This window comes from Pteropus vampyrus, unplaced genomic scaffold (assembly GCF_000151845.1).
Source record: "Pteropus vampyrus isolate Shadow unplaced genomic scaffold, Pvam_2.0 Scaffold185, whole genome shotgun sequence".
NCBI lineage: Eukaryota > Metazoa > Chordata > Mammalia > Chiroptera > Pteropodidae > Pteropus > Pteropus vampyrus.
This window is the reverse complement of record NW_011888966.1, coordinates 2679065-2695439: the sequence shown is the minus strand read 5'-3', so window position 1 is coordinate 2695439 and position 16375 is coordinate 2679065. Positions and strand designations below refer to the sequence as shown.

Genomic DNA, 16375 nt, shown 5'->3' with positions numbered 1-16375 from the left:
AAATGTTTGCATATACAAAGCATGGTTTTACTTCCACATTTATTTCATTTTTTAATTTAGAACAAGCATGTTTCATTTCCACTAAAAAAAAAAAAGTTTTTTAAGCGCAACAATATAAAAGTATATTATTACAGAAACAGAAAACCATGAGTAATATACTTTTATACTTTCAGGCATTATTTTTCTGATAATGTAAGTTTTTATATCTTAGTCTAATGTTTTAATATTTGTATATCCTATTTTAAATTATATAATTTTAATAGCCACAATTTATTGGTACTTATACAAAGCACTATTATGTAACAACCCTACAAGGTGCACAATGAATAAGAGAATTTCAAGAATAAATACCCACATACTAAAAAACAGCATTAGATGATGCATGGAGAAAAAATGTTTTACCTGTGTAGCATGTCTGGGGCCTGGTTCAACAGTGTGTAATATTGTCTAACAAATTCCCGCCCGACCAGCAGGGGACTAGGCTTCTCCATAACCATTGCTTTGGTCAATTCAACCTGGAAAAGGAAAAGAAATATGTTCAACCTGAACGACCAAGTACAAGGGGGAAAATGGCAGGAGAAAAGAGACTTACTTAGCTAAAAGCAACTCAAAGTAAGACAAGATCACTTCAGCAATTCTCAGTTTTAAAAAGGAATGAGATTCTAAACATTCAAATTTATTAAAATCAGGTAAATACTAAGGGGCGGGAGAATCACTATGAAGAATTTAATTCATGATTCCCAATATCCAATTTTCTTAAACTGAATATAAGAACCTCATAGGTACATATTTCCATCATGCATCCTATCATAATTCCCCTAAGTTATCAAACCCAATTAAGAGTGTTTCAGTTGTAAGATTACAAACATATTCCTATTTATGGCATTATGTGATTCAAGGATGATAAAATCAAAAAATAAATATAGCTTAGACATACAGGCACATACCATCACATTTTTAGTAAAACTAAGTCTGAGAAATATTTAGCATCTTTAAAAAGACACCATAAAAACCAAAAGTTCAAATGTTTAATTTATTCTATAATGGGACCAAAAATAATCTAAAAATATAGGCAAAAGTTAACAAACAAAATGTATTTACTCAACAATAATCCCTACCACCTCGAAATTCTGATTTAAACTTAGTGCCTTTAAGTGTTAAGAAAGGCATCTGACACATAGCTAAGTCCTTAATTATTGTCAATTATTTAAGGATAAATTTTGGTGGGGAGACGTCTACAGCCATGCCATCCTGAATAAGCCCGATTCTGTCTGATCTCGGAAGCTAAGATCGGGCTTGGTTAGTACTTGGATAGGAGACCACCTAGGAAAACCAGATGCTGTAGGTGTAAAAATAAGTAAAAATAAAAATAAAGCATTTTTAGGTGACAAGGTCCTTGAATCTGTGAGGTCAACCAAGGGTTGCCTCATCTAAAAAATAAAAAAAGATAAAAAGAAAAAAAAAATGGCATGAGATAATCCCAACTTTTCATTTGAAGAAATAAAATCATCTTGAATTTAAAGGCAAAGAGAGGGATATGTACAAATTACAGTATAAGAATGTCAAATTTTATTTCAGTTTTCTTAAAGGATAAAATGGATTCAATTGGTCAATTTCTACACAAGGAATCTGTGGAGATATGTTTATCCTCATCTAGTACATTTCTGCATTATTCTTGAATACCTGTGTCATTTACTACTTATTTCACCAAAATCTAAGAAATTAGTTGAAGAACTGTTTAATTTCCCCCCAAATAACAGCCACTATGGTATAGAGCTTCCCAGTCATACTGGAAGGTAATTTTCCTGCAGGCATGGTTATGAGTATATCAGTAACAAGAATTTGAATCCTAGGTCTTAAACTAAAATACTTAAAGTAGACTAACCCGAGGCAGAATGAGAAATATTTTTTCCCTTGGCTGTTGGTCTAGAAAAAAGATAATTTCAGATGTTCTTACTGATCCTAGCTTCTTCAGAACTTAAAAATTATGATTGGACATTAGCAAATCTTAACAGTCTTCTGGCCTATGGTTTCTGAGTTTTAAAATATTCCATTAATTCAATTAAACCAGCGCAACGAACTTTTTTTACATATGAGTTCCATATAAATTTTCGTTTATCAAAAGGGCTTAGCTACTCTATTTGAAAACCACTAACATCTGACCCAATCACAACCACTGTGATTCTGTGATGTTCCCAGATTTTACAACTTATTTCAGAAATGGAAGACAGCTCTCCCAATTCCTCAGAAACTGGTAAAGTTAATATCATTTTCGATTCCATTAAGTTGTACTTACATATTTTCTAATATATACAGAAGCTGAACAGAAAGTTTTGTTTCCTTGTCTCATCCAAAATATACAATATATCCACAATATAAAAAGCAATGTAAAGGGAACCTTCAAGATCAGATAAATCAGAGAAAGAAAACAGTACACAATAAGTAAATTCCTATCTTCTTACTCTAATTTCACTATTCTCTTCATTACCACCTGCTCTTAACCACTAGTCAATATTACAAATGTCATCATTACTAGACTAATAACATCAACCAAACTGTATCTGTTGACTCTGATGAGTAGTTTCATTGTAATATAAATTTCTAAATAACATTTTATCAAATACTACTTCTCACATCCAATCTTCCTATGCAAAATGATGAAAATTCTTTCAGTTGTATATCAAAGGTAAGAAAAATTAAAACCTATAGACCACCTCTAGACCTCCTTTCCCTTTGAGATTACCACAATCAAATTAAAATAAGCTCATTATTGGTTTAATTCCACCATTATCATCAACATTTTATTTCAGGTCATCGCCATAAAGCCAAGTAAATAAAGTTAAACATATTTATATGCTAAATTGATCTCCATCTTGTTTTTCCTGTCAGAATTCTGAAGCTTGTCAGAGAAATTCATGTCATTCACCAAGTTTCCAAACAATTTTCTTTATTAGTTTAACAGTTTAATATAATTGAATATTTTAGAAACTAAGTTCTCAGTTAGCATTTTTTAATTTTCCAAACAGATGGTACTTTATTTAGGGCTTAAATTTTCAAATTTAGAAACACACAATACAGATATGTTGAAGTTAAATTTCAATACTCCAGTACTAAAGTTACAAGTTTTAATGTCAGTCATCAAGGTTGCCTCAACACCTATGCAGCCTCCCAACGCTCATATTTACACTACAATCACTATATGGTTCTATTCAACTGGAAGCTCTGGCTCTTAAAGTCTCTCCTTTAAGTTCTTCTATAATAAATGTATTGGAATAATTAAGAACATAAAACCACTCAACAGCACCAGTTACTACAAATGTTTAGGGAAGTTTTTCAATGAGCTCAAAGGAAATGGTAGCAGTATTTAAAAATAATATTCTCGTCAATTATATATCAATAAAACTGGAAAAAAGAAACTAAGTATGTGACTAAGTATGTATAGCATTCATCACTGCTTTAAAAAAAAAAAATAGACTGATTCCAATATTAAAATAGCCATGGGCTTCAAGAATTCTACATTAGTTAAGAATGCAAGCTTCTTCCTAAATGTTTCTTAAAAGTAGAGACCATTTCTTACATAACTTTCTAGCCTCAAAATTTAACTTGTAGCCTCAAAACTTAATAGTATCTGACATATAACAGGAATAAAAAGTTTTCTTTCATTCAACATTCTCACACAAAAAGAGGTTAAAATTTTATACAAGTGAATTTCTGATCACCTATTTGTCAGGCTAAACTGTCAGGTTTCCAGAATTTAGATTAAGAGAGAAGGTACAACACTGTCAAAGAGAAAATTAAGTCAAGGTACTAGAAAGTAGCTGCCTGAGAGGGAACTGACTAAAATGGCCCACAGGAGAACTGGTTAGAGTGAGAAAAGATATTTGGGTGATAATTATACGTACAAAACTGAAAAACTTTCCAAATTGAACCTTTACACACTATAATCTTATTGTTTGTAAATTATGTCTCAAAAATTCTAAATAAAAAACGTTCCGCATTAAGAAAAAAATTCTTAAGTTATCATAAAATGTAGTGGAATAATTAAAAACATAAAACCACTCAACAGCACCAGTTACTACAAATGTTTAGGGAAGTTTTTCAGTAATATGAGACTATACACTGAAAAGTTTTGTGAATAACCTTGTGTATTTAATCACCATTCTCCGTAAAAAAGAAAATGGCAATTTGAGCTCAAAAAGATCTGAGCCTACACAGATTGACTCAATCAATCCTAATTATAAAAATTTTATTTGGTATATTATCTCTCTGAAATCATCTTCATTTCTGGCTCAAATATAAAACACAAGCTATGAGAAATACGTGAACTAACATCATACCTCCTGAGAATAAAGTCTTTAATCTCACTCTTGTTCACCAGAATGTTCAATTCTATCAAATCCAAAATAACGAAAGTAAATTTACAAATTCAAATGGATTCATCTCAGAAAAACTGGTTTTGCCATTTACTGATCCACTGTGTCAATTATAAACTATGAACAGCAATGAAAACACATGGTAAAAAGTTCCAAGATTCTCCCTCATTTATTAAACACTCCTGGAACACTGTGTCCCTTAAAAAGAGGTTTTACAAATTTGTACAACTATGGAGGAGTCTGGTTGTTCCTAATATAACAGTATATGCCAGTGGACACATTATTGGTTAGACTATGAGTGTGTACCAAAATGAGGAGTAGGAAACTAGTTTTATTATTTCGATTAACAATAGTAATTCCCATTTCCCCATGTTGACATGAAGACTTCTTAAAAGGTACCTGCCACGCTCTCAAGACAAAGTTCATTAAACAAACATTCCAAATAATTCCAATTTGGAAATCAAGCCCTTATTACACAGCTTTCAGATCAACAGAATAAACATTTTGGGATATGTATTAAAAAGCACTCAAAAGTAAAAGTCTTAAGAATGATATAAACTGAAATTATTACAGTCTAGAAAGTTCAGAGATGAAAGAAACAGGACCTGGAAATAAAGGGGAGGGGAGGATCACTCATTTTTCACTCAAGGAAGTTTACTTTCCACTACTTTTATATTCAAGCTCATATTCCCAATACATATAAATGTCATAATATCCCAAAACCGTACTCTATAAAAGGAAAAGAAAAAATGTATTTTAAAAATTTTACTTTCCCTTAAATTTTTTTTCTAGAAATACTAAAAAGCTGCTAGGTTAGGGAAAGAACAGTTCTTGACCTCAAGGACTAAAGAAAAAGTTGGCCACTTAGAAATCCTAAAAAGAGAGAAAGATAGCAACAGTTTACCAGTTCTAAACTGACCCATCCAAATCAAACAAAAGTAAAACATGACAAACTTGGAAACTGAGCACTCTATTTTAAAATACTAGATGAGTATTTGAGATGCAACAAAAGGGAACCCCCAATTTTAACCAATTCTCTCACTGGGAAAAATTCTCCAACACCATTCACACTAGCTGTGCTCCTAGGCTAGTAACTTAATCTCTGTGACCCTCAGTTCTTTCATCTGTAAAATCAAAATCATAATTACGAGAGTTAAGTGTCTGATAGACAGCAACAACTGAATGTTAGCTGTTATTAATATTATAGCTATTAACTACACCCTTTTCTGTCACCCAGAAGACTAATTCTTTACGTATTTTGCTAGCAAAATAAAAATATAATTAATTCCTGCGAGAAAAAGAATTTCTGTGGAGTACCTTGGAACAGAAGCCTAAGCATGTAAAACTTTACCTTTTAGAAAACACCAGGGTGACGACTGTATGACCGCAGTGGTCCACCCAAATAATCCACCTAGGAAGACTTGCCTGTGTACTCACAGACTAACTGTCTAGTCAAACTTTAAAACCAAATCAAGTGCAAAGCTTAATATCTCAACTTTTAAAATATGCATCATAGAACTATAGTTGTTTTAGATTACGTTTACTCTGTTAGGTATAAAAATTTCTGCTCTCTTTAAAAAAATTAGGCACTAAGTTTTACTTTTCTGCTAAACGCTGCTAAATAATTTATTCCATTCTTATACTAGGAATATAAATTTGCTGAACTGAAATTAATATTCCAAACAACTTTTACTCATCGTAGTCATCAGGAATATTTCCTTTGGGAAAAGTTACCATAAAATATCAGTCAAACTACTTAACTCACTTTATTTCTTTTTATTTATCCCACTTTATTCCAAATACTAGCAATCTAAAATCTGAGAACGCTGACCACTCCTGTTTCTTTCTACTTTTTTTTGGAGGGGGGGATATTATATTCCGGAAAATAGTCCATACAAAAATTGTATTAAAAATACAAGGTGCATACACACACTAATAAGGTATAAAAAGTATTCACTGTTGCACTATCTGTGTTATGAACAATTATATCTTATATAATGTATTATAATGGATATAATATGGAACACTATATAATGGAATACTATCTACCTATTAAAAAGATTTAAGACTCGGAGACCTCTGCATTGCTCGAATGTCCTGAGATGAACATACATTACTTTCAAAATAAAATTTAAAAAGAAAAAAAAAAAAAGCAATAAAGAGTACCAATGTCTGATAACCAGTGGCGAGTTACCTAACATATTTTAGCTCTCTTGAAACTGAATGACCATTAAAATCTCTTTAGATTTTTAACGCCATAAATTTACTCTTCTTGATTTTTAATGGGTACAAGTGGGGTACTTTAACAGATCTGAGGATCACAGAACATCTCTGTATTTACCAGCAGCAGGTGTGGACGACCCAATTTCAACTTTTCATGGGGCAGAAGTTTTCTGTCTGGTTACTTCCTGCCAACTCTCAGGACACTGGTCTAAGAGCTAAGCATTCTCCTAAAAAACTGTTTAAAATTTTCACCTTTAAATTTGTCTTAAAAGAAGATATCTACTGACTTTGTTTTTTTGAAAGATTTTATCAGACTATTTTCTGATGAAGTTTTCCAATTATAGGAAGGAATTCACTTTTAATTTATGATACTATAATTTTTCCAACAGTATCATTTTGTATTGGTTTTAGGATCCTGACTTAAAGCAAACAATGAGAGCATGATTAAGGTAGTTTACAGTATAGAAAAAAGTTTGAAGTAATAGAGTTGATTATTAGTTACCTACAAGTAGAAAACGTAATTTTTTATACTCTCCCTACCTATTCTGAAAAGCAGTATCATCGATAAGTGTTATTTTAAAAAACAAACACATGTAAATGTTGATGACAGCTCACAGATTAACACAATCTGATTTATTTTTGGATTGACCTTGATTTATGAAACCAAACATTCCCTTAACTTTCAAAATGTCCACGTAATCCCAAAGTACTAGACTGCATGGCAACTTTAAAGAATTTCCTCAATAATTTTGCTGAAGTTCACAGAGAAATATTAAAGGTGCTTCCTTTAACTGACTCCAAAGAGCTGTGAACATTTTCCAACAGTCAGGAAGCACAATGAAGACTGTGCATAATCCAACCAAATACTTTTAATATTAGTGCCTACTCTAACAAAATCAAAATAGAAAAATGCCTTAATCTTGTGTTCTATAAATGCCACGTTTTATTTTCTTGATTAAAAAAAAATGCAGCATCATAAAAAATTAGTTTCCAGAATGTATATAGAACTCCTATATAAATCACTAAAATAAAGAATAACCCAAGAAAAATAGGCAAAGGAAACGGAACAAGCAATTCTCATAAATGGGCAAGAAAAAGATAAACTAATCAGTAAAATGCAAATTAAGCCTACCAGTTCTCAGAGTAGATTCCCCCAAAGTATTAAAATAGCCAACACCAAACATTGGCAAGGAAGTAGGGAAAAGAGAATCTGCAAAAACTGAAGGGCGTGTCCACTGGTACAACCACAGTGGAGAACTATTTTTGCAGTTATCTGATAAAATCTAAAACATTCTAATGAATCCAGCAATTCTATTCTAGATATATATACACAAGAGAAACTCACCTATCTGGTATAAAGAGAACTTAACTGCCACCCTATTTCTAAAATATAACACTGGTAATAATGTACATGTCTGTCAAATGGGAAATGGATTAAGTTGTAGTTTACTCACATCATGGAAACCTCTATACCTAAGATAATCACATGGGGCACTTATAAGATTGAAGAGTGGTACTATTAATAATTATGCCAGGTTAACTGGAGGGACTCAGGAGTGATTCTTGGAAAACCAAAACATGAAGTCACCCTATTTATAGAAGTGATAAAGTCAGCATGAAAGAGATCTTAAAAACAATGTTAAAATGAAAAGTCAGTTGCCAAATATGTACTCTATGATAGCCTTTAAATGTTTAGAAGTCTTTTTAGTATACACAAAATAAGATATACAAAATAAGATATTGTTCAGACATATATTTTTATATCCAGATTATTTTTTAAATAACTATTTTTTAAAGACTCTGGATATAAAAATTAACAAATCCATGGAACAGAATAGAGAAATATATCCACATATAAATGGACAAATGATTTTCAACAGAAGTGCAGAGAACTCCAAAGAAAATGGATACTCCTTCTCCAACAAATGGTGCTGGAACAACTGCATATCCACATATAGAAAAAAAGAACCTTAATTCATGCCTCAAACCACATTAAAATTTAACTCAAAATGGTTTTAGGTAAAATCTAAAACAATGAAACTTCTAGAGAAAATGTGCATCACCTTGAGTTAAGCAAAGATTATGGCTGCAACACCAAAAACATGATCTATAAGAAAACAGATCGATAATATGGACTCTACCAAAATTAAAATCATCTGCTCTGCAAAAGACAATAAAAGAATGAAATGGCAAGCCAGACTGGGAATATTTACAAAGCATGTATCTGATAGAAAACTTGTATACAGAAGATGTATAAGAACTCTCAAAATTGGATAACAACCTCATAAAATATGAGCAAAAAAGAGACATATCACCGAAATTATTTGAATGTCAAATAAGCACATGAAAAATGCTAAGCATTAGTAATTACGGAAATGCAAATTAAAACCACAGTGAGGTACCACTACACACCTGACAGAATGACTAAACTTTAAAAGGCTGACTATATAATGTCGGTCAGGATATTGAAGAAATGGAACCCTCAAACATTGCTTATGGGAATGTAAAGTGGTACGACCACTCTGAAAAGATTAAGTAGTTTCCTAAGAAGCTTTATTTGTAATAGTCAAAAGCTAGAAAGAAACCAAATGTCCATTAGCAGGTGAATAAGTAAACAAAGTATGGTATATTTACAGAATAGTATTACTCAGAAATTAAAAACATAAAGTATACATTGTATGATTTCATTTATATAAAAATTTTACAAAATACATCTTCCGTGACAGAAAGCATCATAAGGGCTTTCTGAGGGCAGAAGAGGTGGGGGAGCGGAGAGAAAAGATATGCAAAGGAACACCAGAAAACTCTGTGGGGGTAGGAGGGCGATGGCTATGTTCACTGTCTTGATTATAGTGGTTTCATGAGTATAAACGATGCCAAAAATTATCACATTTTACACTTGAAATATCTCCAGTTTATTTTATGTCAATTCTACCTCAATAAAGCTTTTTTTCCCCCTACATTTAACCCACCTATAGAATAATCTAGAAAGATGAAAGGTCTTAGGGAAAGGAGAGGGGTAGGAACTGTTCAGGAAAAAAAAGAAGTCAGACATAAAAGAGTAATGCGAAACGTTAACTGTCAATTCTGAGTATGATGATAGTTAAGTGGTCTTTTTAGTTAAGTGGGTAGTTACATGAGTATATACTGTTGTACTGTTTTTGTGAGGTTATGTTATATATTCAAACATTTGAAATTTGGATAAGTTATGATTAAGGTAGTTTACAGTATAGAAAAAAGTTTGAAGTAATAGAGTTGATTATTAGTTACCTACAAGTAGAAAACGTAATTTTTTATACTCTCCCTACCTATTCTGAAAAGCAGTATCATCGATAAGTGTTATTTTAAAAAACAAACACATGTAAATGTTGATGACAGCTCACAGATTAACACAATCTGATTTATTTTTGGATTGACCTTGATTTATGAAACCAAACATTCCCTTAACTTTCAAAATGTCCACGTAATCCCAAAGTACTAGACTGCATGGCAACTTTAAAGAATTTCCTCAATAATTTTGCTGAAGTTCACAGAGAAATATTAAAGGTGCTTCCTTTAACTGACTCCAAAGAGCTGTGAACATTTTCCAACAGTCAGGAAGCACAATGAAGACTGCGCATAATCCAACCAAATACTTTTAATATTAGTGCCTACTCTAACAAAATCAAAATAGAAAAATGCCTTAATCTTGTGTTCTATAAATGCCAGGTTTTATTTTCTTGATTAAAAAAAAATGCAGCATCATAAAAAATTAGTTTCCAGGATGTATATAGAACTCCTATATAAATCACTAAAATAAAGAATAACCCAAGAAAAATAGGCAAAGGAAACGGAACAAGCAATTCTCATAAATGGGCAAGAAAAAGATAAACTAATCAGTAAAATGCAAATTAAGCCTACCAGTTCTCAGAGTAGATTCCCCCAAAGTATTAAAATAGCCAACACCAAACATTGGCAAGGAAGTAGGGAAAAGAGAATCTGCAAAAACTGAAGGGCGTGTCCACTGGTACAACCACAGTGGAGAACTATTTTTGCAGTTATCTGATAAAATCTAAAACATTCTAATGAATCCAGCAATTCTATTCTAGATATATATACACAAGAGAAACTCACCTATCTGGTATAAAGAGAACTTAACTGCCACCCTATTTCTAAAATATAACACTGGTAATAATGTACATGTCTGTCAAATGGGAAATGGATTAAGTTGTAGTTTACTCACATCATGGAAACCTCTATACCTAAGATAATCACATGGGGCACTTATAAGATTGAAGAGTGGTACTATTAATAATTATGCCAGGTTAACTGGAGGGACTCAGGAGTGATTCTTGGAAAACCAAAACATGAAGTCACCCTATTTATAGAAGTGATAAAGTCAGCATGAAAGAGATCTTAAAAACAATGTTAAAATGAAAAGTCAGTTGCCAAATATGTACTCTATGATAGCCTTTAAATGTTTAGAAGTCTTTTTAGTATACACAAAATAAGATATACAAAATAAGATATTGTTCAGACATATATTTTTATATCCAGATTATTTTTTAAATAACTATTTTTTAAAGACTCTGGATATAAAAATTAACAAATCCATGGAACAGAATAGAGAAATATATCCACATATAAATGGACAAATGATTTTCAACAGAAGTGCAGAGAACTCCAAAGAAAATGGATACTCCTTCTCCAACAAATGGTGCTGGAACAACTGCATATCCACATATAGAAAAAAAGAACCTTAATTCATGCCTCAAACCACATTAAAATTTAACTCAAAATGGTTTTAGGTAAAATCTAAAACAATGAAACTTCTAGAGAAAATGTGCATCACCTTGAGTTAAGCAAAGATTATGGCTGCAACACCAAAAACATGATCTATAAGAAAACAGATCGATAATATGGACTCTACCAAAATTAAAATCATCTGCTCTGCAAAAGACAATAAAAGAATGAAATGGCAAGCCAGACTGGGAATATTTACAAAGCATGTATCTGATAGAAAACTTGTATACAGAAGATGTATAAGAACTCTCAAAATTGGATAACAACCTCATAAAATATGAGCAAAAAAGAGACATATCACCGAAATTATTTGAATGTCAAATAAGCACATGAAAAATGCTAAGCATTAGTAATTACGGAAATGCAAATTAAAACCACAGTGAGGTACCACTACACACCTGACAGAATGACTAAACTTTAAAAGGCTGACTATATAATGTCGGTCAGGATATTGAAGAAATGGAACCCTCAAACATTGCTTATGGGAATGTAAAGTGGTACGACCACTCTGAAAAGATTAAGTAGTTTCCTAAGAAGCTTTATTTGTAATAGTCAAAAGCTAGAAAGAAACCAAATGTCCATTAGCAGGTGAATAAGTAAACAAAGTATGGTATATTTACAGAATAGTATTACTCAGAAATTAAAAACATAAAGTATACATTGTATGATTTCATTTATATAAAAATTTTACAAAATACATCTTCCGTGACAGAAAGCATCATAAGGGCTTTCTGAGGGCAGAAGAGGTGGGGGAGCGGAGAGAAAAGATATGCAAAGGAACACCAGAAAACTCTGTGGGGGTAGGAGGGCGATGGCTATGTTCACTGTCTTGATTATAGTGGTTTCATGAGTATAAACGATGCCAAAAATTATCACATTTTACACTTGAAATATCTCCAGTTTATTTTATGTCAATTCTACCTCAATAAAGCTTTTTTTTCCCCTACATTTAACCCACCTATAGAATAATCTGGAAAGATGAAAGGTCTTAGGGAAAGGAGAGGGGTAGGAACTGTTCAGGAAAAAAAAGAAGTCAGACATAAAAGAGTAATGCGAAACGTTAACTGTCAATTCTGAGTATGATGATAGTTAAGTGGTCTTTTTAGTTAAGTGGGTAGTTACATGAGTATATACTGTTGTACTGTTTTTGTGAGGTTATGTTATATATTCAAACATTTGAAATTTGGATAAGTTATTAGAGAAACAAAAATGTTTTCCCAGAACCAGAAAAATTTTACTACAGAAGCCAATGTCTATGTTCAGAGCAAGAGCAGGTTCACCACCACTGGATCTACTACTGTTCAATCTATCTTCCACACTCTTCACATTTACCAACTGTCACCTCCCTTGAAAAGTCTTCCTGACAGTCCTTGGAGCCATGGTTGATTCTAGGGCAGGACGCAAAATAAAAGATGAGCCTGAAGCACCTGATAAAGAAAGAAAATGCTTAAAAAAAAAAAAAAAATGTCTGGAGGGAACACAAACATCAAAAGGACACAAGAGCCAAAACTGGAACAATTTAAACAATAAAAGCAAAAAAGCAAAAATAAGTTTAAGGTACAACAGCCCAAAGAATAAACTATCGACAGTCCAAATTTATGTAAAATAAATGACTAAATTTAAAAAAAAAAAAAAATCAATGGATAAGAAAATAAAGTCTTAATAAAAAATAAATGGGGGAGAAGAGACAACTCTTCTTTACAGAAGAATGTCAAGTAATGCAGAAGGAATGTGGGATAGAATCACCATTTAGAACCACATTAGCCACAGGTCAGATCCACTAATAAATATTAAAATTAAGGGGAAAAACTTTAGAGAAACAGAGTATTTGCATAGCTTCAAAGTATCCCCTCCAAAATATTTAGTAAAATGTCCATAAATTCAGATTCTCCTCCCTCTTAGTAACTATCTTCTAATGGAGAGAATATGCAAAGGGGAAGAAAACTAACCTGGTAGAAACCACCTTAATCATCAAGGTTAAATTCAATCAGTAATGATATTATGTATCCCCTGATATAAGGCTGTCACCTGTTGTATCCTTTCCCCAAGTTCATAACTTCAGTCAACTCTTAACACCAGACACACTCAAATTAAGATCAAAAGTGTCAGGATCCTAAAAGACAAAGGAAAGACAAAAACTGTCACAGACCAGAGAAGAGAGACTGAGACATGAAGATTAAATGCAATGTGGTATCTTGGAAGGGATCAAGGACAGAAGAAGGACATTAGTGGAAAAAGTAAGGAAATTCAAATGAGGTTAATTGTTTAGTTAATAGTATTTCATCAATATCAATTTCTTAGTTATGATAAATAACCATGATTATGTAAGATGTTAATATTACAGAAGTTGAGTGAAGGGAATATAAGACATCTCTCCCTGCATTGCAATTCTTCTGTAAATCTAAAATTATCTCAAAAACAAATTTTCCTGAAAGATAAAAAACCTCAAGACAGAAAATGGAAAACTTGACAATTTACTACCTTTTCCTGGTTTTTCGCACCGCTTCCCCATTCCAAAGTTAAGTTAGTCTGCTGGGTTTATAATTAAGCAACCATCTGTTCTTTCTCGTCAACATGAAAAAAATACTAATGCCTCATCTATAAAATTCCTAAAAACATTAATTTCCTATCCTTTAGATCTCATACAGCATAGGTGGATACACTCCAGGAAACCTTCTAAGAGCAAGCTCAAAGTCCACAAACATGGCGTGTACTTGAGGCGCAGGCCAAGAGCCTGGAAGGGACAGGTAGCTGTCATTCAGGCCTTACAGATTCTGAATCCTTCAGGTTTTCTGAATAAATAGCTAGCACATATCTATCTACAGTTCCCTACTAGGTACAACGTATGTATGCTTTACAAGATAGTTCAGACGACTATTTGGGTTTCAGATTATCGGTTCTAAGTAAAAACATGAGAAAACCTAATATGTGTGAAAGCACTTTTAAAATATGTAAAGGGCTATACAAATACATGATGTTGTTATATAGCCACTTAACTTCTCTACAAAATAGAAACACGTCCCATCCAGGAAGCCAGCTTTCTTTCTCTGAACCATCTCTAATATGTACCTTTCATTAAATACCTGAAATGTAGCAGAGAGGCTAAACAGCTCAGCAATATTATAAAATATGACAGATTAGCCAGAGGACGGAAAGGGAAATCAATCACCTAAAGTCACCTTTTAAAGACCTAAGGCCACAGCCGGTGAGGGAAATTTTTTATTACTTACTTTCCACTTTATAAAGCCCACTCTTCACATGTAGATTATTCCTAACTCTTCACCATATCATTCTGCTTGCAATTTAGCCTACCCAACCATGGTCAGATAGGGTGTCCATGAATACTTCAAAAAAAATTTTAAGTAAACAGAAAGCTGATTTTTGAGACTTAAAAACATAAACCTAGTTAACCGCCACAGTGTGAACACCAACTACAAGTGAGATTATAGTTGCCGAATCTAAATTTAACCCCGTGGCTGGAAGACAGTATTTCACTAAAGGTTTTGCCAGCTAGATGTTAACTTACCAGCCAGAGTTTAAAAAAAAAAAAAAAAAAAAGTTTTTTTAACCTATCTTCTTTGACAATTATCTCCCTTCGTAAAATAGTAAGTTTTGTCCAAAGTAGTCTAAAGCAAAATTAAATGAACATTCAATGCAGACTGAAATTCTGAAAAATTAAAAGAAAAACAATCTAATTGCAAAAAGTTGAAAGAGCATGTGGGTAATTTTATTAAACTGGCAAAAAGATTTAAAAAATTAGTTTAGGTCACAAATTCAGGCTTTATGTTAAATTTCATCTTTTAATTAAACACAATGCCCCAGCCATGCTAATAACCATATAAAATTCACAAATCTATAAAAATTCAAAACTAACCTCTGGCCTTTACTTTTTATGCAAAGTACTAAAGCAAGTAAAAAATAAAAGTGTAATTTACCAAAAAACAAAAAAAGAAAAAAAAAAACTGCTGCAAAGTAGGTCACCAACAAACATTACCAACCTCCTGATGTTCCCTTAGCAGACTGTCAGCTGAGAACAGCAAACTGAATGTGAGTTAAATAAAGAACAAAGAACTGCCTACTTTTCTACCAGCTAGAAGAGCTACAAAAGCTTAGACTGAAAGGATATAACCACAACAAAAGTCACCTCAGACTTAGCTGGGATGCGGGGAGGCACCCAAGTCTTGCATTATCACAGTTTGCTTCAATTCATTTGTTCTTTATAAATTAATGCACAAGAGATTAGCTGGGCTACAATTTATGAAATACTAGTTTTCATATTCCTGCCTAACTGATAACCATTAGCCTGAGACCAAGAGCAATGTTTTTCTAAGAAAAAAATATATATTTAGAAGGGGAAAGTAACAAAATTTCCCCTCAATTAATGCACAATTTTATTGACATGTTTTATGTCAACAATAAAATTAGCTGCGCTCAACTGTAACAGTTTAAATGTAGGTCATCATGGTGTTTTAACATTCAATAACTAAAAATACTAATAGTTAAGGAGTGTCTAAATGCAGATAACTGGAATTGCTACAGAAGGCAAGTTCCAAGTAAAACAATGTTATTCTCTTAAAGCACTCTGTTATTTATGGCAACACCAACATAGGTAAAAAAAACCTGTTCATAACAATCTATCAATCCTTTATCTACTGCTACTTTCTGTGAAGCAACATGAAGAGTATCGAGTAAATAGAAACACTTACAAATATTAAGCATCCTCACAAGTTTTTAAAATGACAAGGATGTAAACTATGTGTTCTAATTGCAAAAAAAAAATCAACACCGATCCTAAAAAGTGTCTGTACAAACAAAATAGATAAATTTCTTAAAAAACAAAACAAAACTGAAAGTCATTCCAATCAAAATTGATTCGGAAGAGTTTGTCCCAAAACTTTCATTGTAGTTGTATCTCAAGCAGAGAGATTTGTCATGTAATGACTTGGACCTGCAATACAGCAACATTATTTCATTAATCCAAAGACTATAACAGCTTT

At 32.3% G+C, this 16375-nt stretch overlaps 1 protein-coding gene across 2 annotated transcripts in view; it reads right to left on the bottom strand.

Moving 5' to 3' along the window:
- The window catches only part of G3BP1 (G3BP stress granule assembly factor 1), a 37981-nt gene that overhangs the window by 20032 nt on the left and 1574 nt on the right, over positions 1–16375 (bottom strand). Inside the window, exons 1-2 of one of the 2 annotated variants that reach the window (XM_011371250.2) lie at positions 13328–13352; positions 403–515 (exon numbers count right to left, since the gene is read on the bottom strand). In XM_011371250.2, coding sequence (XP_011369552.1) covers positions 403–497 — 95 coding nt within the window. In that variant the 5' untranslated portion in view covers positions 498–515; positions 13328–13352. Of the gene's footprint in view, positions 1–402; positions 516–13327; positions 13353–16375 lie in introns of those variants that run through there. The other variant, XM_011371248.2, reaches the window with a different exon arrangement.